A 23,511-nucleotide genomic window follows, 5' to 3' on the forward strand; every position below is an offset into this window, starting at 1 on the left:
GCACCTAGGTCCTTCAAAGCTGCAGTCTGAGATAAAACTACAAATTATAATTCTGAATTTTCTAATTGCCATTTGTGGAGAAGAGGAAAAAAATACTAATCTTGGAAGCTGGGGGAATTTAGAAAATCCAGCAGGAAACCCCAATTGTGTTCTGTCAGAATATGTCAAGAACTTTTTCTTCTCAACAATTTTCTCCACAAAAATTAGACATCCCTGTACAGCACAAAACTATGCAGTGATGGAACTTAAATGCTAATATTAATCATCCCTTTTCTGTCTTTTCTTCCACAGGCTTCACAAGGTTTGCTGCTCAGGCAATATCTATTGTAATCAGCAAGCTACCTACAGTGATTGCATGTTTGCCTCCCTCAATTAAATACTTCTTTTTTCTGTCTGAGAGAAAAATGTCAAAAAACTTTGTGGAATTGAAGAAAGTTGGCCTGCTTGTCTGGAACTTGGTTATAATTACATGTCGGATATTTGAGGATGGAAACACTGTGGAACTCTTAACAGGTGCCTCCCTTGACAGATGGAGTAAAGAGAAACTCAGTTTAATTTGTGCATGTTTGGAAAGCATCATTCAAGGGCACAGTAGCCCTAACCAAAAGATTCAGAAGGTCACACAGAGCATTGAGCAACAAAATCCCAACTGGATAGAACGCCAACTGTTGAAAGCAAGGAAACTTAGCACTGAATGGTAAAGTCATATTTTTTCTACCACTGAATTTCATCAACTACTTTCACAGTAACAAAATCACCAATATACAACAGCACCAAACTATTGTCAGATGTGTGTCTGTGATCATTTGGCCTAAAATCATTGGAGCTTTGATGAATACAAAAAAAAAAAAAAAGATTAGTATCCCAACTAAACACTGGGTGTTTTAGACACTCCTTGTTTTCTTAAAATTCAAACCCTCTTGATATAATGGAACACTATACTTTATTTAGTCAGCATATTAAGGTTTCTGATTAAAAGGGTGTTGTTAAACCCAAGGGAATTTAGTTTCACTCCTTTTCAGTGTGCAAACAAGTATCTAGTGGATAGCCTAGAGCATTTTGTAAATGGAGTGGGCATGGAGATTAAATTAAGAAGGAATTAATGGATATAAAAGGCTTTTTATTGCTTTCTGTGTACTCGATTGTCAAAAAGGTACACATTTTTCATCTGGTAATGTAAGAATCCCAGAGGGCAATTGGGGCATATCACACTGGAGCCATAAACACACCCAGCTGTTTCAGTATGAAAATGTCAGCCTTCTCAGAGCTTTGTCATCAAGAGCTAAGTGATTTGTAGTACTGCAAAGATTTTTAAGGGTCCCTGGTGAATTTAAATATGTACATGGAGTTCTCCTGTCTTAAAGTTAGTTTTCAGATATAGAATTACATGATATTGATCAAGTAATTCCGGTTCAGGTGGTCTACTAACTCTGCCTATTTTATAAAAACCTTGCCCCAATGTCCTCCACTCTTCTAAATTATATTCCTGTCACTAGCATATTCTAGTATAACTTTCTGCCTGAAACAACTAAAAGTCATTTGAAAGATGGTTATAATTATTTGTAGATGATAGGTTGTAGAGTTAGATGGACAAGTATAAATCACTTGTAGATGGGCATCTTGTTCAAGTTAGTGACTTTCTCAAAACCTCAATTTCATTGTGATACCCGAACAATGAAATTTTTTGAAAAATTGAGTGGCATAAAGTTGTTTGCATCAGGCTTAGAACTAGTAAGCAACTGTTATATACTAATATTCTTGTTTATGTTAATATGTAAGACTATATTAATCTATATAATGAAAGTAGGCCATCATAATTGTCATGCGGACTTCTAGAAATTTACTTCTGAGAGGTCCCTTGGGTAGGAATACTAACAGCAACAGTCAGGGAAATGCTTAGTAGCATTGACAGTGACCTTCTTATTCTTTATATTTGCATTCAATACTAATATATAGGCTTTAATCAATGACTAAACGATTAAGGTCGGATGTCATCATATGTGGCAGTGGTTATTAAAAGAGAGGAAGAAATAAATGGAAAAATAGTTGTCTGATTAGTTATAAAGTTGATTATATCTACTACTGACTTAGGAATATATATATATCAAATAAAATTTATTTAAGGCAATAGTAAATAATATGCTTAGCCCTATATACAGTAATCAGTAGGCTAGTTAGTTTTTTCCTAAAAAGGTGTTTTTAATTTAATACATATTATCTCTTATAGTATTGTCAACATAATGTTTAACTGGTTAGTTAATATTCAAAAGTGGTACTTGGCTATCACTTACAATATGTACCAAAATGTGGAATTGTTGATTTTTTTTAATGTGCTATATAGCATTCCAAGATTCTGAATAAGTATCACAATACTATGTCTTTCGCAATTTCATAACTTATAGTAATACACAAAGTTGCAAACAAATTTATTTATATGTGTGTGAAAATTTCAACTTGATTTTAACTTACTTTAGGTAACATTCTCATAGGCTTTGGGTGCTATAGGAATATTTATTCTTGCCCTTGATTTCAAATTGTTTATCTGATATAGATATAAACTTCTACAGCTAGTCTTTCTCATAAATTGATACTAATTTAGTTCATAGTTCTACACTATGAGGAAAAATGTATTTCAAATTATGATGTCTATGTTAGATAAAAGGTTGCCTTGGCTTTATCCTAGTTTTTTTTTTTAATAACACCAGCACAGAAATTAAATTGTTTCTTCTGGTAAGATAAATGAAGCCTTAATTCCTCATGAAGATTATCTTGGAACCAATATCATTTAGCTAGATTTATTTTACTAGAATTCTGTTTTAGCTTTGATTTTATGGAAATGGTGAAAATAACTAGTTAAAAAGGTGGCAGCTATAAGCCTTTCCTGTCTTGCATACTGCCTGAAATCATTACTATTCATTAAAATAACCTTCACTTTGTACTAACTCTCAAGCTGTAAACAGTCAACTTAGATTTTTGAGAACACACAGCCCCAAAAGTAAAGAAATGTCTGTCTTTGCAAAGTAATTTGTCGAGTTGAAGATTATTGTTTTTCATCATGGTGACCCTGACTTGGCTGGCTGGGTGCATATACAGATTAAGATTAATGCAGTTATTCCTTGGCTAAGGTCTGCGTCTTTCAGGGCACATTCTCCCTAATGACATGATTGATAGGCAGTCCCAAATCCAGAGAGGAACTCATTAATCATAGCATTGACTGAATCCAATCATTTGCTTCACCTGCACAGTGATGGGCAGGAAAGGATACAATTCAGGAACAGGCATGAAGGTACTTCTTTGTCAGAGGGCCCCAACTTTTTCAATGTCAGCCTCTATAAAACCTTAACAAGAAATTTTGCTTGCATCTTGTATGTAGCTTACAGAAGATATGCAAAAATTCCCATTATTGTAACACATGTCTCTTGTTTAAAAAAATAGTTTGCTCTAAGTAAATCAGAATTGGCTTTATTTTTTTTTCTTTTAGCAAGGCTTATATGATCTTAAAGTTACCTTTTTTTCGAAAAGGATTTCTGAAGCTACATGTGGAAGCAATATCATAGTTAATGTCCAGCAGCTGGGTATCATTTGGTTCAGTCTTCAGGTCAGCAACACTGACTCTTAGCAGAACTAATTTTATAATCATGGCAAAATCTCAGTAATGAACTGCAGTATACAGCTGATTACACCATGAAAAATTTCATTTAGTCTGGGAAATAGTGAAAAATTAGGAATATTCCTAAAGTACTTACATTGAGAACCCTTATATGATCTAAATAGCAATTACATGAAGGAAATTAGTGTGGCATACATATATGTTTGATACATTGTTTTACACAGATATAGACTGAGATGTTTAAAATGTATATGTCATCCATTATTAGCATGGGAACAATGTTCAAAACAAGAATAAGTAAGTAGATGATCATTCAAGAAGAAATGTTTCAGAGGGGGAATTGTTGCTCAGGAGTAGAGCACTTGTGTAAAATGGACAAGGTCCTGGGTTTGATTCCAGTACTGCAACAAACAACTCAATGTTTCAGAACTGTATTTTCAATGTTTTGGTAGGGTAAAAATAGACCCTTGTACTGAAAGAATGACCTGACTTTTCTTGTCTGTTATAGGAAAGAAGCAGGAAAGAGAGCATATAGTTTAAAAAAGCAACAAGTGTCAAAGGCCAATTAAAAATATCCAATGATAAGCACAATGCTTAGAAAGACCCAATTTATATTTAGCTTACCAGGCTCTCCCTCTGACACTTTAATTAGTTTTTAATGTGTTCTATGACAGGTGTAAAGAGAAATCTACAGAAGACAGAAAACCAAAGCTATTTCTGGCATCAAAGATACTTTTTAATTCTCCTAGAAAAAATACCAATTATTTCTTACCTATTCTTAAAAAGAAAAAGAAATGTTTTGTTTTATCCCATGATTATAGCAATTTCAACAATTGTAGTGATGTGGAAGTGTTTTGTAGAAAGGAGTGTAAATGTAATAAAGAAATGGTTTAAAAGAAATGATTCAATTTTAATAAAATGCTTTCAGAAGCTTCATTCTTCCACCATTTGTATAGCAGCAGGGAAGACTTACCTACTTGAGTGAAATTTTCATGGGTACTCTGAGTATGAAATTTACATCTCTCTCTACATTCCATCTCTGATTATTTTCCAGCTCCAGTTCTTTGATCACAAATACATATTTGCTTCCTTTTGTATTTAGTGCACTGATGACAATGGAGAAAAGCACAGTTTTAGAAGAAGGAGATACTCCTCTTGAACTGACTGAGCAGAAAATAAACACGATGGTCCTGGATCTCTGCCACAAACCAGGTGGCAGCGAATACCTGAGGCAAATTTATCACATCATGCGGCTCAATGAGGTAGGGAAACGGCCTTTTTACCGAGCAATTAGGTGTGTACTGGCCTGAGGCAGCGTCTGCTGGCAGCTAAGGGTTAGTCAAGGAGGTGATAATACTTCTTAAAGTCAATACCAAACTCAATATTGCATTATTAATAGAATCTATGCAGCCCCGGCTGTTCTGCATTTGTATAGAAATAGCACCACGGAAACAGTGTAAGTTTTATTTATATGATTTAAACAATAACACGGCTCATAAATTCAGTTCAGTTCTGCATTGTAGAGACTAAAGGTGTAGTTTGGGAATTGTGTGTTTGTGGCTGTTAAGTTGATACTAAAATCTAGCATTATGGAAATGAAACATTTTTTGAGGGGAGACAGTTATTTTCCTGAAAGCATCATGCATATGTTGGTAAAATTAGCAGTTTTTTAAAAATGTAATGGAAAAAGAAAACCTTCAGAAAAATATTCAACCATATTTGGGGCCAATCAGATGAGCCCAACAAAATTCATTTTAATATACTGGTTGGGAAAAAATGTTATACTTGTCCATATCTTTGCGCTGTTAAATCTCTGACCCCACATATTTTGGACTATTCAAAAAAATGTAAATAGAGGCTTTGGAAGCTATTCAGTTGAACTAATGTAAGTTTGCTACCTCAGTTATTATTTTGATTTGTGTCAATTAGAATGTGGCACCTTCAATTATGTTCGTATTCATAAATGCATGAAAATATTTTTTGAAAAGTAAAGATTGTGTAATATGAATAAGGTTAACATATAGAATTTTATTTTTATAATACATAGGCCTTAAAAACCATAAGGGCTGGGAAGGTGGCTCAGTGGTAGAGTGCTTGCCTTGCATGCATGAGTCCCTGGGTTCGATTCCTCAGTGCCACATAAGCAGAAAAAGCCAGAAGTGGTGCTGTGGCTCAAGTGGTAGAGCACTAGCCTTGAGCTGAAGAACTGAGGGAGAGCACCCAGGCCCAGAGTTCAGGCCCCACGACTGGCAAAAAACAAAAACATATGTAACTAAGGAATTGAGTTCTATAACATTTTACAAATCAGTTGTCTAAAAGTTCTTTCAACCAGTATCTGTCTGAGAATTACTTTGTCATTCTTATTTCCTGGATTTCATAGAGTTAATCAACCAGTCAATAAACAGGTGGCATGACAATACATTCAATGTTGTTCCAATACAGGAAATTTGGTGCTGTCAGAAATGACCCTGTTCCTAAGACACCGAAAATCAGTAGAAATTGCAACAAAGTAATACAGCCTACTTCCTCTCGTTAATGACTTGCCATAGCCTGCTTTGTGTTTGTATTTGGGGAACTCTGGAACTCCTGGCCTTGGCTAAATGAAATATTCTTTCAAAGCCAGGCTCCTCAGTAGTAGGTCCACTTGGTCTCCCAAAGTGGCCAAAGTAATTGCAGTTACTACTGAGAAAAAAAAGTTGCAGAATGATTGCACTGGTAACCTTCGTAAAGTGGCATTGCAACAGTTCAGAGGATACTAATCACTGGTATAGATTGCAAAATGGATAGAAAGCTCAGAAATGACCAGTAAACAAAAGCACCTGATGCATTCTTCCTGCATTAATCTTGTGTAGCTTTGAACAAGTGTGCTATAAGGTCTTCATTGGGGTACCAGTAAATTTTGACCAAAGAAACTCAAAATTCTGATTTTTCTTTTGTTACATGTGAATAAATTTGCCACCATGGCACTATCTAGCTTAAGGTTGTTGAGCTAAGTATTTACAGTTGTACTATACTGGGTGAGGCGTGTGCATTAAAGTAAAAGGTGTAATGTTAGCTAAACCCAAAGGCATAGTGGGTAGGAGATATGTACCTTCTGGATATTACAAAAGCATAGGCCCAAAACTCAAATAACAGAAGTTGACGAACTGACTTGCATAGTATTTGTTATTGCTTTCAACATTGGGCTCATAGTGCTGTAGGTGAAATTGAATTAGTGGTGCTTCACATACACCACTAGATGTTACTAGAAAATGTAGAAAAGCCTTTGTGGATATATACCTACAGAGAAGTTATGCAGGGAAATTAAGTTAGAGATTTGTTTTTCAAATGAAAGTAACATGTCTGAGCAAGAACGTAAAATTGTAGCTGAGGTTCTGGGCATGAGCACAGACAAGAGAGGTAATGACTGTAGGTTTGATGGTCTTCAGTAAATGTGGTAGTTGAGTTCATCTGAAAGGAAAAACACTTAAGTGGTGAGAAGAAGAGAGAATGTAAAAGGTAGAGAAAGAAGCTTTGACGTATATATTTTGTTAATTTATTATTGATGTTGAATAAATATATAATTGGTAATTTGATTATAGGTAAAATGAATATTTTAAATATTGCTACAAGAAATGATTGGTTCTTTTACCATAAAAATGTACATGTCTGTGTACTCTTCAAGTTTCAGCTTTAGTTTTCTACTCTGGAAGAATATGTAGTTTAGAAATGTCAACTGAAACTTAATTTTCTTGGTTTCTTAAAAAAAAATTTTTGTTGTTGTTGGTCATGGGGCTTGAACTCTGGGCCTGGGCACTGTCCCTCAGCTCTTCAGCTCAAGGCTAGTGCACTACCGCTTGAGCCACAGTTCCACTTCTGGTTTTCTGGTGTTTTATTGGAGATAAGTGTCTCATGTACTTTCCTGCCCAAGCGGGCTTTGAACTGTAATCCTCATATCTCAGCCTCCTGAGTAGCTAGGATTACAGGTATGAGCCACTGGCACCAGACTAAAATATTTTTTTAAATATATTTTTATTATCTTGAAGTAGTTATAGATAGGACATTGACAGGATAATTATTACCTAGTGACAAATAGTTGAATATTTAAAATTATCTAATATAAAAATGGAGAGATGGTTTATGACTATTGTTTATAATATGAGCTTAAAACTTCTCTGTGCTAATGAGGTCCATCCATATAAGAATTGTTTCATGGAACTCAGAAATCAGTTGCTCTTTTAATTACCTCAAAATAATATTTTCCATTTTATAAAATATAAATATATGTTTTAAATGATGGGAACCTCAATTTTCTCACTAAATTAGAATAGGGCTTGGATCAGATCCCTTTTCCACACTGATTTTCAGTACTGTACTGAAACTCTGGGATAATGTTTTAAGGCAATAAACACATATAAAGAAGGAAAAAAGAAACTTTGATGTAACTGTGCAGAGATTCTCAAGAAAACAATGGAAATATGAAGTAGTTTTGATTAAATCTGATGAAAGCAATGTCAGAGTAAAGTAATCCTGTTTTTGTTTTGTTTCATTTGAAAGTATCTCCACATAGCCCATGAGTGCATTAAAATCATACATAATCTTGCCTCAGATTCTCAAGAAACTGGTTTTTATTTAAAAAAAAAACTGGTTTTAAGAAGAAATACTGATGATCATCAATGTAGCAGAGTTATCAAAGGAATGCCATTTTGTTCACAACTTGCAGTAGAGAACTCTATATTTTTGAATAATGGAAACAAAATCAAAATACATAGTTAATGTAAGAGGAATTTCAGTGAAGAAAACATTAGCCAAAAACAAAGCATTCTTTTCCAAAGAAGAGAGTATTTTAAAATATTACTTCATAAATCATGACAAACAAAGCTTTTGGTTAGATCTGGTTACCTAAATTTAGGTATAAAATTCTTTTTGGATGGCTTCATCAGATCAGATAGTATTTAGGAGATGCCTATTTGTATTCTACACTACAGAATTTATCTTTCTTTTTTTCTTTTTCCTATTTTCAAGGTGATATACAGAGGGGTTACAGTTACATAAGTAAGGTAATAAGTACATTTCTTGTCAAACCTGTTACCTCTTCCCTCATTTTTCTCCTACAGAATTTATCTTTCTAAAGAGATATTCTCCACAATGAATAAGTTTAAGATATAGCTAACATTGCTACGTTTACCAATGGTTTCACTAGACTTTTAGGGATATTAACTTCTTAAATTTGCCTTCCACAAATGATACAGTGAACATTTTTAAAACTATAGAGGAACAAGGGGAAACACACACACACACACACACACACACAGAGTGAACTGAGACTAGACATGTGACTCTAGCCTCAGTAATTATCCCTCACAGGTCTCTGGCCTCAGGCTTGACTTTTGCTCTTTCAGAGCCAAGGATTGAGTGTGATACTGAGCTAGATTTTCTCAGTTTTTCATATTCTTCTTCATCTCTTGGGAATTCCTGTTATCAGACAGAGTCTGATTTGGTAGGGAATACAATTTTGTTTTCTAACAAGCTCCCAAGTGAGGCTGACTCTGCTGATCTATGTACCAGATTCTCAGTAGTAAGAGTTTACAGATGATTCCTGAAGTTCTTTTAGCTACAACATTCTGAACCTTATTCTAAAGGAAAAAATCCATTGTTACATATAATCTTTATTTTTATTCATTAAATAAGCATTTATTAGTTGATGGTAGACTTCTTAGTCATTTTAATTTGTTGTCTTACAAAAATAGTCCTACAAATTACATTCACATTATTCACCATATGTATTTAGAGGAGGGAAATGAGGTATAATGCAGTAGGTTTACCTAGAACTGCACTGGAACTTGGAATATTTGAGTGATGTATTTTGAGCTTTTATTGAACCTTGATAGCTTTCAGTCCAGAGCAAGGAAATGGTGGTTGAATTATAAATAATTCTGCATAGAATAACATTACTTGGAATAAAATATTAACATACATAGTGATGTGCTAAGCCTGGAGGAGGGAGCAAGTACACATGATCACACGATGAAAGGAGAAGCAATCCTTGTCAGGCTCTGGGATCAAGTTTTGGTAACCAGCATGGCAAAACTCACGAACCAATGATGAGACAATGCCTAGGGAGAAGATGCTGAAATATCCAGCATTCACTCAAATATAAAAGAGTTTATTAATTTTTTAAAAATCTGTACCCTACATTAAGTAAACCTACTTTTGGTAAGTTTATTGCAATACTGATTGATACTCTACTATGTTTCTTCCTAGGCAAGTCAGACACTATAATCTCACAAATTGAGGGTCAAATGTGGGGTTGGATCAGTTAAAAAAAAGAGTGTATTCTTTTTAACATCCTGACTTGTACTTTCTTTTTCCCCCCATGAAGGAATATTTAAAAGAACAGCTGTTTTCTATGAAGGGTTCAGAGGAAAAGCCATTGCCCATCCAGCCTTTAAAGATGCCCTTAAGGAGTATGGAAGATGCGCCTTCTGCCTTTAACCCTTTCCATGTGAATAAGGTGTTCAGTGAACACATGGTAGATCAAGTATGTGTCCATTAAGTGGAAAATTTAATTTAAATGTACGTTTTTTTCTGCATGGGCAAAACAATGCTTTGTCTGTGAATATTTGCTCATAAGTTGTATTTGTTATGAAGCATTAGGTCATGTGCTTATTTATATGGCCAGCCCAGATTAACTTTTGAAAGTTATTGTGCTTCTTTTTTTCCTCCTTTAAAATGACTTATTATTTCAGAGTATCATAGTATATAATGCACTTAAAAACTAGTAAATTTTTCTTTTTTATAAAAGTAATTGTACAAATGGGTTTAGGGTGATATTTCTATACATGTACATAACAAACCCTTTGGTTAAATTCACTTGCTCTATATTTTACCTTCTATTTGTGAAACTGATTTATAGATCTAGAAAACTTAACTTCTGACTTGGTCAGTTGGCCATGGGCAAGGGAATATTTGCTAGGCTGTAGCTAGAGAAAGCCTGAAGAAGCAGACATTTTATATAATGTCCTTCTCTATTTGGTATCCTAAATTTCCTAATGCCAATATACACAGTCACTACAGACATTGAATCTCTAAAAAAATGTATCAGATATTTAGAATATACTAACTTTGATGAACACAGTGAGTCTTTAAATGACAAATTATGAAATTGTTTAAGCTATATGTTTCAGTAGTTTCAATAAAAAGATCACTCTTCCACCAAAGTGTTTGAAATATGAAGTTGCTTTAGCTTTATTTATCTCTGGCTGGCTTTTTACCAGAAACTTCTTGACAGAGAATTTGAACTAACAGGGGAAAAGAGAAGGATTGCTTGACCTAGAGCTCTGATGAAAATGAGAATTAAAACAATGGCCTAATTCAGCATGCAGATAATATTTTTACCATGCCTGTTACAGCTCGTGCCTGCATTCATCAATACTGTGGTAGAATAAGACCTTCAAAGGCTGACAACCTGGGGCAGAATGCTCCTGCTCTATGACAGCATTGTAGTGCTCAATTAATCAGCAGGTGACAAGGGATAGCTCTTGTTGGATTTTAAGCATCAGACTGGACTCTTATTATCCAAACTATTTAGTTTTAAGGAACAAAAACATCAATAATACTTTAAAACAAAATATGTTATACACTTAGAGTTGATTGCCTGCCTTCCTACATTGTACATTACTTTTCTCCAAACCATAAATAATTATTGTAGCTGTTAAATTATCCTTACTTCATTTAAATAAATGGCATGTTTTGTTGAGTTCTGAATTACGAGATTATTTTTTCACAGTAATTTTTCTCTTTACTTCTCTGTGAAACTATCTATTAATGAGAAAAAATCATTTATGTTATTTATACTTGATGGTATTTATAATGTTCCTTTTAAAGCATTTTCTTAACCAAAAGGTAATGTTGATATTGCACTCTCACTAGGCTGTTTCTTGTATTTTCAATCTTAGCACTTCTTAGCTTTTTAAATAGAAAATTTAGGTGTTAACAAAGAATCTACAAAGTGATATGATACATGAAAAACTTGCCAATTATTTTTCTTTGTTTCTCAAAAAAGTACTCTCCCAAAGAAACTTGTTGAGTAAATGCCATTAACACTCAGAAGAATAATGACTCAAGAAACTGATTTATATTTTTATAAATAATGACTACATCCCAAATGGATTTATAAATTAATTGCTGTCTTATTGGAATAAAAACCTTTTTCTATGGACATGATTGATGTTATCTGTCTAAGTCCTTGTTCTAGACCCCCCTCCTTCTTAGTTAGTCTATCACAGCTGGAGCTTTAATTTACTGATCATATTAACTCTGATTAATAACTAACAATAGTGTCTTCTCATTTATCAACAGTCAGCCATCACAAAATGGAGCTGGAATTGGTCAAACTTACTGCCAAATTATCTGGGACTGGATAAGATGACCTTCAGTGTGCTGCTCAAAAACAGGTAATAAGATTGTTGATACAAGGTGGTGGTAATGTGTGGTGTGGATATATGTGTGTGTGTGTGTGTGTGTGTGTGTGTGTGTGTGTGTGTGTGTGTGTGTGTGTGTGTGTGTGTGTGTGTGTGTGTGTGTGTATTTAAGTGTATGTCATATTTTTTGGAAAGTGAGACATTTTATAAGTAGGGGAATCTCTTTTGTTTTCTTCCTCTTTAGTCTCTCACCTTTAAAAGAAAGTATGACAAAAAGCATATAAGTATAACTTCTAAATTCTATTATCCATAAAGAGCATGTGCAAATTTTGGTTCCAGAATGTAGTTAAGTTTAGTATTAATTTGAAGCAGCTTTGATTTTGTGAATTTAATAGTTCACTATTATAAACATTAAAAGTTATTGATCTGAACATCTTTATCATACTTTGTCTTTGCCTCTAACAAATTAATCAGTACTCAAAAGATGCCAGATAAAATCAACTCACCTCATCAGAGAAACATATAAGGAAAACTGCCATGAATGATTTTTTTTACCTTTTAGTCAGTTATTTTAGCATTTTGCTATAGCTTCAGTTGCATATTATTTTGTACACATACATACCTAACTAGTGTCATTCCATAAAATTGTAATATGAATATAGATCTAGATCTTATACTTATAATATATATAAACTTCTTTATATTTTGCATCAATTGTTTAAAATACCTTAAAAGTTTTTAGTGAAAACTCTAAGACATAAACTTTCAAAACTGAAGTTTACATTTTCAGTCATTACATTTTCAAACTACACACACACACATTTGTATAAAGCTGGTTTTATTTTCACACATCATCTCTTTTCTTGTAGCTGAAAATTATTTTCTGTTCAGTCTTCGTAATGTATTTCCATATCTTTTTGCAAAAATGTTGACTACCATTTTTCCTGAAAGAGAAAATAATGACAGTGACATATTAACATTATCAAATCATCCTGGAAAAACCTGTGTACATGTAAGAAAACATCTTAAAAGAGGAGCAATAGAAGTACTTTACAAATGGAGTATTTACAAAAACAACTGTTAGCTTGCCAATGAAAATTGTGGCTTAGATATGTGGTCATAATGGTTTTCTTAGTCTGAATTAACATCATCCACCTACTATGGGCCAACCTGAACAATGCAGAACTTCCACACGAAGGGCAGAGATGCCCCAACTATAGAGTTCTACCTGGCAGTGCTCTAGAGAGCACCAAATCCATGTACCATGCACTTCAGTGGTGCTCAGGCTGTGCCCCAGAATTGTTTGGAGAAGTAAGACTTGGAGTTGATGAAGGAGAGAACTCTGCTGAAACTCTAGTTTCATGATATATACAAAACATTATAGGCCTGTCTAGAAATAAAGAGTAGATGATATGTTTTTTTTCCCTGCTATTTGAAATGTTTGAAGTTCATTTAGAACTGTATTATAGTCTACTATTTTTTTCTTCAGCTGTGAATCATTGCTTCTAATACAGTAAATTATAGTCTAAAGGCAAGACATCCTTCAAAACTTAAAGCATTTGCAATATGTAAGAATCCACTTCTAAGGGAATTTGTGTTTTAACCAGAATTGTATATTGTTATTTTCATTTAATAATTAATAATAGATATATTTTAATTAGATAGTAATCATTAAAATCTCTATCCCTGAAATATATATAGGAGTGAGTGAAAGAGCTCCCATGACGGTAGCCAGCAGTATCAGGTCAAAATGGTTCTCTTGGAAAAGGGTCATGAATTTTTAATAAAAACAGCTAGAATCTCATCTTAATAAGTGCCTTAGATTTTTCAAGAATGGTATGAAAAGTATTCTGCCACAAATTACCACTTACCACAAGCCACAATGAACCTAATTGATCTCCCTTAGAAAGAAGGAAAACACCTGAGAGGATTTAATCTCTTCTCTCACTTGCCCATTTTTTTTTCCAGAATCTTACTCATGAGTTTGGATTGCTATTGAACCAGTAAGGAAATTCTATTCTCATTCTCTTTTCCCTTTTTTTGGAATTTCCTGAAAATATTTTTTAAATGGATCTTTAAATTTTGGGCCAATCTAGTAATCTGAAAATCAGACCCCAAGAACACTGAACTTTTACAATGAGAGTTAAATATGCCATTCAGCATCTAGTAGATGTAGCATATAACCATGATCTTTGGTGTTAAGCCAAGCTGCAAGAGAAGTCTAGAGCAGCTCAGCTAACTAAATGTCCTTACTTCTTTCTCTTCATTTCACTAAAAATCAGCAACATCTTCTTTTTTACCCTCTTCCTTAATAGTATACATGTATTAATCTAGCTCCATATTATGGCTATATATATGAATGAACTTGTGAGTTTTATCTCATATCATAATGTTGCAAAGAGAAATGTACTCAAATACATAACAATGAATAAGTTTGAGAAAAGTAAGCCCATTGGATTTACCTTTTATATTCCATTGTGCCTATATATAATAAGCAGACCACTGTGAATTTAACTATTTTGAGATACTAGGAGTGAACCAGGCCTCCTTCAACACACACACAAAATGGAGATGGGAAAGGTTCCGTGGGTTTTCAGGAACTTATATTTGACTATAGATTTCCTTAAAAAAATAAGAATAACTTTATAGCTACTTCAGGTCAATCATTGAGACAACCAAGAGTGTTAAAGCTTAAAGGAATATTTTGAAAAGTTGAAAGCATAAACATTTTTTAAAAATAGTAACATCAGTGTTTGTGCTGGTCAAGTAAGGAAATAGTAAAGCTCATTAAGGATTTGTTGTGAAATCAAGCCCTCAGACCACCAAGCTTATGTAAATTCGAGGTCTAAATTAATATTGAGGGTTAGAACAAGAATCGGGCCAGGCCAGACCAGGAAGTGGGCCTATAGGTCTGGAAAGCCAAGTGAGAAAATGAGCAAAAAAAGAAAAACAGGTTAAAAAGCCAAGAATCCATCCGAAGATAAAGGCAAAGAAATGAATAGTTCAAACCATGAAACAGTAAATATGAGGAGACCAGCAATATTTCTATCTGAGACAATGCTGACCTTTGTTTCCCAGGCTGGTTCTGTGCTGATTCCAAAAGCAGAACAAACCTTTATGTAGCTGCCTGAGTCTTGGCAGAAATATGTCCTTTATTCATCGTGTGGACTCTTCTATAAAAATATTTTCCTTCAATTCATGATGCTCTAAGTAGGTTGCCCTTCTCCATGTTCTTTGGGTTCTTTAATTCTTTCCCATTTTTATGGTCTTAGAACTTGTCGTTTACTTAGCAATTCACATCATCCTCACCATCTACATCTGGGGCTAAAAAAGGTGATTTTTTTTCTTATCTAAAATGATTCTCCTAGTCACTCTATTTTATACTCTACTTTGAGCTCTACTGAGTTAAGAAACTCAGTTCTTAAGCTCAAGAACTCATAGATTATATGAGGTTGCTACATAGATATCTGTAAGACTGCAGTTAACTCAGGGGTATAGCTTAAGGACTACAGTGCTTACTTAATAAGCATAAAACCTCCTGTTCAAACTCAAATATTATCAAAGAAAAAAGTATCCAACCTAGCCTATGTAAATTAATTAAGTGATTTTTTTTTTGTCCTGTTCCTGGGGATTGAACGCACAGCCTGGACACTGTCTCTAAGCTTTATTGCTCAAGTTTGGCACTCTACCACTTGAACCACAGCTCTACTTCTGGCTGCTTGGTGGTTGATTGGAGAAAAGAGTCTTACAGACTTTCCTGCCTGGTATGGCTTCAAACAGTAATCCTCAGATCTCAGCCTACTGAGTAGTTAGGATCAGTCATGAGCTGCTGACATCCCACTTGATTTTGAGCCATTAGAAGACACATATAGTGGCCGAGACTTTAGTAAGAGACTCTGAATACATATTAATGATATATGTGTTTCAATTTAGAATGTTTGCCATTGTAGGAAATAAAAACTCCTTAGAGGTTCAGAAAATCAACATATATATCAGCTCTACAGTTTTACCTTTAATGCTCTATAAGAATAAATACAGAGATTGTACATTGATCTTTTGAAGTAATAAAAGTACTTTTCATAGTTTCTGGTTGTTCGTTCCTAGCCTTCATTCTCACTCACTTCAAAATAAATCAAGGCTAGCAAATGAGATGGTGATTGCATTTTCAGGAGAGGAACCAAAGAAACATTCTATTCCTTCATTCATGGCGGATCTCCAGATTGCCATTTTGATATTGTTTTCCTTGTCACTGAAACAAATTTATGGTGCTTCTTTTTTTCTTTATTTATTCCAGATTAATTCCCAAGAATTGTGGTATTGAAAATAATCTGTGAATACAGTGTAATGCTATGCTGTTTTAACCATCTAAATATACTGCATATGAGTTTGGCTTCAAGTTGAGCAAACACAATTAAATATGATGGCAGGAACAGCAGAAGGGGTGGTGGTGGCAGATTTCTGGCTATCACATTGGGACTTTTCCAGGTGGACAATAACCATGCATCTGAGAGGAAACAGAGATTAGAAAACACATTGGAAAAGAGCCATTGATCTGTGGAGTTGATTGTTTGCTTTTAATAATAATTATTATTCAAGTGCCTTTCCCCTATATCAGATGATAATGTAACCCTGTGGTGTGCAGAAAGTAGAAAATATTGTCTCTGGCCTCAAACTGCACTCACTGTACTCTCTAGTGACCATTCTCAGCCTGTGTTTCCATTAGCACAATGTTTATGGTTGCTTGTAGCTGTAAATTCCTGGAGCAGCAGCAGGCTTCCTGGTGATGGAAGGGTGGGTTTAAGCAAAAGGGGAGGCTTGATTTTATGAGTGCACACCTCACAGCCATTACATGCATTACATATGTCATCACATTCAAATTTGGTTGTTTTTTATTTTATTTCATGCTCCACTTCCCTAAAGAAACATTTCCACTTCCACTCAAAGGCTGAGAGTAAGTGATTCCCTACCAGTACAGGATGCATGCCCATCCCTAAGTCCTACAGCAACATGGCTTAGCATAGAGATGGCTAGATGTGTAGTAGTTAGAATACATAAATTTAACCTCAGACCTCTTAGAGCTAAAGGGTTTGGCATCTGAATCAAACAGACTCATAAATATGTATTTTATTATTCTGGCAGAAAACTTGAGGTATGTCTGTGATCCTTTGTAGTATGTAAAATGTTTTCCCATGAAGCTCCTTTGACCCTCACTACAACCATGTAATGAAAGACAGGTATAAGCAAGGTTGGAAAATATGAAACTACATGCTCCAAGTCACAGGTACTAAGTCTCTGTGCAACTGGTAGTCAAAAGTAAGACTCTGGCTCTGTATCTAGTGTTTCATCTACTATGCCATACTAATAGCTGTCATAATTCTGATGACAATGAAGATAACAGCGATAATACTTTGGCACATGCCTGGCATAATTTACATGAAATATAGAGAGATATTAAGCCATAATCCTACAGTAAAGTACATGTATAGTATCATTCTTTCTGCTAAAGGAACAATGGCTCAGAGAGCAGAGCTCTGAGTGAAAGTGCTCAGATTTTGGCTCAATTCTGGCTACTAACCATTTCTCTGCAATGCCTCTATAGGGCTTTGCTTGCTTCACTCACTCAACCAACACTTTGGAGCACCTCCTGTATTGAAGCCATGTATTTCAAATGAAATTAGTATTTACTATATGTTATGCTGTATGTTAGGCAACCGAGGGACCACATATCTGATGGCCATATTAGTTTGTGTAACTCTATGATGTTTGCGAAATGACAACACATTTATCAGAACATGTTCCCAATATGGAATAACACATGAGTTCTTTAACACTAATCCACAGTTTTCCATCCATTTGAATTTTCACTGTTTGCTTCCCTATTCTGACATGTACATCTCTCTCAGCAACTAGCTTGCCACTACCTACTTTAACAGGAAGTGACTCTCCCTCAATTGTTTCCTCAATTTCAATTTTGCTTCTGTCGTATCCAATCATTTGGAGAAAGAGAGCCCTCTTCTATTAAAAACCTCCAGTGTCAGTGGTTACTGAGGTCGGAGAGCTCTTCAGTTTGGACTTGCACTGTTATACAAGAGAGAACCATCTTGAGGCAGCAGAACAGGAACTTTAAGACAATGTGATCACCCACGGTGGATAACCAAAAGGAGCATGGCTATGTTAGAGACTGTGGCTAGGGACTGAGGGAGTGATAACACATTACAGAAAGAATACTTACTAGGCAAACACTATGCCACTTCAGTTCCTTTTTCTTTCTGCTTCTGCCCCTCTTTTTGCCAACTCTCCCATAACCTTCCCTAATCCTCCCTCTCCTCCTGTATCCTCTTCTCACCTTTCCTCTTCCCTCCCTTTCCTTTTCTTCCCTTCCCCTTCCCTCCTACTTCTGCCTCCCATGTAACTGGGATTATAATTGTTGCCAACACTTCTAGTTGAGATTTATTAACACTTTTGCCTAGACTAGCCTCCAATTACTATCCTCCCACGTATTTGAGATTACAGGCTTGAGCCACCACACCTGGTTTAGAAAAACAAAACAAAACAAACACCATTTCGTATTGCCAAAATGTAGATGTGATATAGTTCCTCTTTGATACAATGTGGTTCAAGGGTTCTTAAGGTAGAGAGATGCTGTGCTTCCTATTCATCAGACTATGTCCCTTGCTTTTATTCTAGCTGCAAAGAACTTCACACACTTCACAATGTTGTTACAAATGCCATAGAAAATGTACAAGCATGAGATCTGGGCCATTAGTCAGTTATGTTACCTGCAGGGAAGAGATTCCCTAGTAGAAAGAGAAAGACCAATTCTCTTATATTTGAAGAGATTTTGTGAATACATATTATTTAAGTAACAGATACAATTAAATAAAAATACCTATATTTCTTTGATAAGAAAGCAATCCAAATAAATACTATAAGTAGAAATGTAGAATTGGCAGTATTTTGAAAAAGAAGTTGTAATATTTTTCTTAAATACAGGCATGGGAGAATTTTATGCTTGTCTAAATGAACCAAAATTCACTTTGCAATGAATTTCTACCTAATTATTCATTAACATGGATTCTTGTCATAAATCAAAGCTACTTAAAATATGCTTGTGTAGAACACATTCTTTGTTTCAGTGACGATTCTTTAAGCATTTCCCGTGTCAAATACTTTTCAGATCCCAAAGTCACTGTTTCCTACAAAATGTTTTAGCATAGGTTCCATTATGAGCAGGTCTACTGGTTTAGACCGCAAATGAAGAGTATTGACAGCTTTAGGGATTATTGGTCATCATTAAATATGTTTATTATGTTGCTGTGTCAATACAAGATGAGGAAATGTTCTTTCAAAGTATTTTTACTGTGGCATAATTATGAGAGAAATTTAATGTCTGCAACTAAATTAGAGCCACAACTAATAATAATGTTCATGTTATTATGTATAACATAGTATTATTAATATTTTGCAAGTAATTATAACAGTGTTATTAATTTTCAGATATACCATAGTACTTTTGTACCTATAGTGCTTTCTTGTACTATAAGCGAAATTCACAGGATGTACTTTAGGGATCAAGCTCTAAAGGTGACCTTATTTTTTCAAAATTTGAGATCTTTAAGTTTTATAATTTAAATATTTTAAGATCCAGACTATTCATATTAATATTGAAATCTGTTTTACAGTAAAACATTATCTATCTTGTTATGTAGTTTCAAATGGTACAAAAAGATATGAAATATAAATGATTCTCCTCTAGCCCTTCATATATCTCCTGCCCTAGTTGTAACTACGCAAAGCATTTCTGCTTTTATTTAATTTGGTTAAGTTTAAGGAGATGGTACATTACTATTTTTTATAAATTTGTCTACCTAAAATTATATCATTGATTTCATGCAGGGGGAGAAAACAATTTAACTTGTACTACCAACATTTTTCTCCTCTTTTGAAAACCTTCAATAATAATATTAACTTCAGTTCCTTTCCAAGTCACCTTTATGTGATATGATAAAACCAAGACAACATACTGTTCTTTCAGAGACAGGATTACTCATCATTTCCTAGCAGGACTAAGGGTTCCTTCAACTGAGAGACTCAGTGGAGGCTACAGCTGGGAAGACTACAGCTAAAGTAAAATGACTCACTAATTAGAAGTTAAACACTTGCCTGCATTTTGGAGTGATGGTTTCTTCATTGCATTTCACTTTTAAATCACTTCTATTTGCATCATATAGGCACAGTGAATGAATGTTAAGCTGCTTAGGATCACGTTAGAAAATGAACTGACTGATGGGGGGATGGGGAGAAAGGGACCATGCCCTATTTAGACCTATGAATAGAGTATTGAGTTAGTTATAGATTGTTTCATATTCTCTCTGAAGGCTCTCAGGCATGTGTAAGCAATTGCAGAGCCTGTGTAATTCATGGATCAAATGGCTTTGTAGTTTATCACTAAAATGCTATTTGCCTTAATTTTATAGGGCTTCAATGAGAAGTTCTGCATGGGGCACTCACTGTATGATTGATGGCTCTTCCACCTAGATGTGCTAGTTTAACAGTGGCCTTGGTCAGGCAGGAGAGGTATACCTGATCTTGCTCTTCATCACTACATGCTCTTGCAACCTGTTCTGGAATTGCACAGGCTGTTCTTTAGGGCTCAAGTATGTCTCTTACTCATATCAGTAACCTGACAGAATTAGAAGATCCTGGGACACTTCCACATTGTATGTTTATGTCTGCTGCTTTGAACTGGTTTATGTGGGATAAACTTAAACTGAACTTACTGGTTCCCAGGGGTTTCTGAAGAACAAACCAAGTGAAGTTGTTTCCTAATTAATTGTCTATTTTTAACTTTTAGCCCACAATGTAACAAGCATTTTAGGATGAAATTTGACTTCAGCCAAATGGTGTATACTTCTACATGTCTTTTTTATGACAACTCTGAAAATGTGCATTATATGTGTGATTTTACAGCATTTCTTAGAAATAATGTTGCTACAAGGAAGAATATTTGCTTCCTCTCACACACATTTTATTTAATAATTTTACTTCTCTACAAGCAAAACAGCACACAATTTGAAAATGAAATTTCCTCAAAGTATTCAGTTTGCTAATATGGTTTTCATTTTCTTCATTATGCTATGGTGGAATGTTGCCATGCTCTGAAATGTGCAGTTTATCTCCCTGGAGGCAGCAGATGGTGTGATGAATCTGTCTTTTGGTATAGTATTTACCACTAGAGATGGTATCTAGGACTGTGTGAGACAGAAGCCTTGCCCTCAGAGAATATTGACTATCTTGTCTTAATGACACTATATTTATTATTTTTAAATATTAAAAAAGGAAAAATTTAGAGGTCCTTGTAATTCTTAAAAACATATTTTTTCTTAGTTTATAGAGGAAAATATAGATACTATTTTATTATGTATTACTTAGTTTTCTGTTACTATAACAACATAACTGAGAAAATCAACCTAAAAAGAAGAAAGGTTTGTTTTGGCTCATAGTTGAATGGTTTCCATCCACAGTCAGTTGGGCCTTTTGCTTTGAGACCTGTACCAGGTCAGTATATCATGATAGCAGCATTTGGCAGAGAAGAATATTCACCTCATCACTAGGAACACACAAAAAAAGCTAGTGAGACCAGAGTCTACAATTCCCTAAGAGATGACAGCCCCTAATGACCTAACAGGCTGCCTAAGAATAAGATAGTTAGGCCTCTCTGGAAATACATAGCTTTGTATATTAAAGGAGAGTTCGAACTTCTTGATTATACAAAGAAAATATTTGCTAACAGACAATAGTATTGTGTGATCTACAAAATATATTGTGCTGAGGGGAGGTTGGGTCAAGGGGAGGCAGGCAGACCAATGAAGAGAGAAAGGTGGGGAGAACACAGGCATAACATTCAATGCAAATCCTACAAAGTGAAGAAGATCGAGGGAAAAGATGGGGTTAGGAAGAATGGGTGAGAATGTTGAAAGGGATGACATTGATTAAGAAGCACTGTATTCATAAACTGGTTTGTTAGATGGTAACTTTTTTTTTTGTGGACGTGGGCTTGAACTCTGGCCCTGGGCACTGTCCCTCAGCTCTTCAGCTCAAAGAGAGCATTCTATCACTTGAGCCACAGCACCACCACTTCTAAGATGGCAACTCTTTTTTTATAGCTACTTAAAGATAATAAAATAAAAATTTTAAGTGGGGAAAAAGGAACACCTCCATCACATTATTGAGTCCAGCATGACTTTGAATAAATACACTCATTTACAATCCATCAGATACTCACTGGGTACAGCAGGTAAAGAGATAGGTCAAATACAGGCCAGGCTGTCCATTAACTCAGAGGGTAGCAAAGCACAGTGGGTTATTCTTAATGGAGGCTCATGCAAGTTTCCATAGAATTACAATGAAAGAGCACAAAGGAGAGAAAGGAGATCCAAGCCTAGAGTTTCTGACTTTTGGTCCAAGATATAAACAACAACAATAGATCTAAGTATTCCAAAGAAGATCCACAATATTATTTATTGGTCTGTACTATAGAATTAAGTGTGCTATTCTTTTTGGTAAGCAAAATAACCATAAAGATATCCTGTAGGCTTAGGACACTGAAATAATATAGGAAGAGTATTTAAAAAAGCTCACAAGCCTCTTTCTGATCAATTAGATCAGAATCTCTGGGTGAAGCTTCAATCGTTATTTTTAATTTATTTTCATGTCATTCATTTTTTTCAGTCATTTGTAGCGTTTAGGCCTAAAATGATGATGTTGACGATGATGATGATGATGGTTGTGATGATGTTGACGACTAAGCCGACAACAGTGAGGATAATAGAATAAGTATGTAAAGGAGAGACAGGGAGAAAAGGAAGTAAGAAAAAGGAAAAGAGGAGAGGATACTGTGGGGCTAACATGTATGTTAGGTGTACATGTGTACATAAAGTGTATATATGTGTATGTATGTATAACTTGTAATGAAACCGATCAAACATTGAAAATGGGGGGACAAGGGAGGGAGAAGTATAAATATAATGATAAACTTGTTCAAAGTACACTATATTCAGTTATAAATTATCAATGACATCATCCCATATTACTTATGCTAATGAAAACATTAAGTCATGATATAACACTGAATATTTGTTGAAATCATAGAATACTTTATGAATGCTTGAGCAACCATTGTTAACACTATCCAGTAAAGTTCTTAAAGGAATCAATATTTTCTTCAGCCAAAAATTAACCCTTCCAACTATTTTCAAATAAAAGAATTACAAACTGAGTTTAATAGATAATACAATCATTGCTTCTACAGTTCTTACTGTAGCCTCAAGCAGGAAATTGGGTAGCAATGATTATGATGATATTTAAGAAGTATCATAAGACTAAGCCATGATAAAATAAAGGCAAATATTTATTTTTACAGTGTTGGTATATGTATAGGAATATTATTTTTATTCAATCAATTTCAATTATCAATGAATGGAAACTTGGTAATAGAGG

General features: G+C 34.6%; 1 protein-coding gene across 8 annotated transcripts in view; it reads left to right on the forward strand.

Annotated features, from left to right (window-relative positions):
• Positions 1–23,511, forward strand: part of Kiaa0825 (KIAA0825 ortholog) — a 419,703-nt gene that overhangs the window by 212,166 nt on the left and 184,026 nt on the right. For 7 of the 8 annotated variants that reach the window (XM_070031074.1, XM_070031075.1, XM_070031070.1 and 4 more), the window contains 4 exons: positions 292–697; positions 4,713–4,872; positions 9,972–10,130; positions 11,951–12,045. In XM_070031074.1, the coding sequence (XP_069887175.1) occupies positions 292–697; positions 4,713–4,872; positions 9,972–10,130; positions 11,951–12,045 (820 nt within the window). Of the gene's footprint in view, positions 1–291; positions 698–4,712; positions 4,873–9,971; positions 10,166–11,950; positions 12,046–23,511 lie in introns of those variants that run through there. The other variant, XM_070031077.1, reaches the window with a different exon arrangement.

The sequence above is a fragment of the Dipodomys merriami genome, unplaced genomic scaffold, assembly GCF_024711535.1.
Source record: "Dipodomys merriami isolate MVZ:Mamm:240054 unplaced genomic scaffold, mDipMer1.0.p SCAF_20, whole genome shotgun sequence".
Classification (NCBI taxonomy): domain Eukaryota; kingdom Metazoa; phylum Chordata; class Mammalia; order Rodentia; family Heteromyidae; genus Dipodomys; species Dipodomys merriami.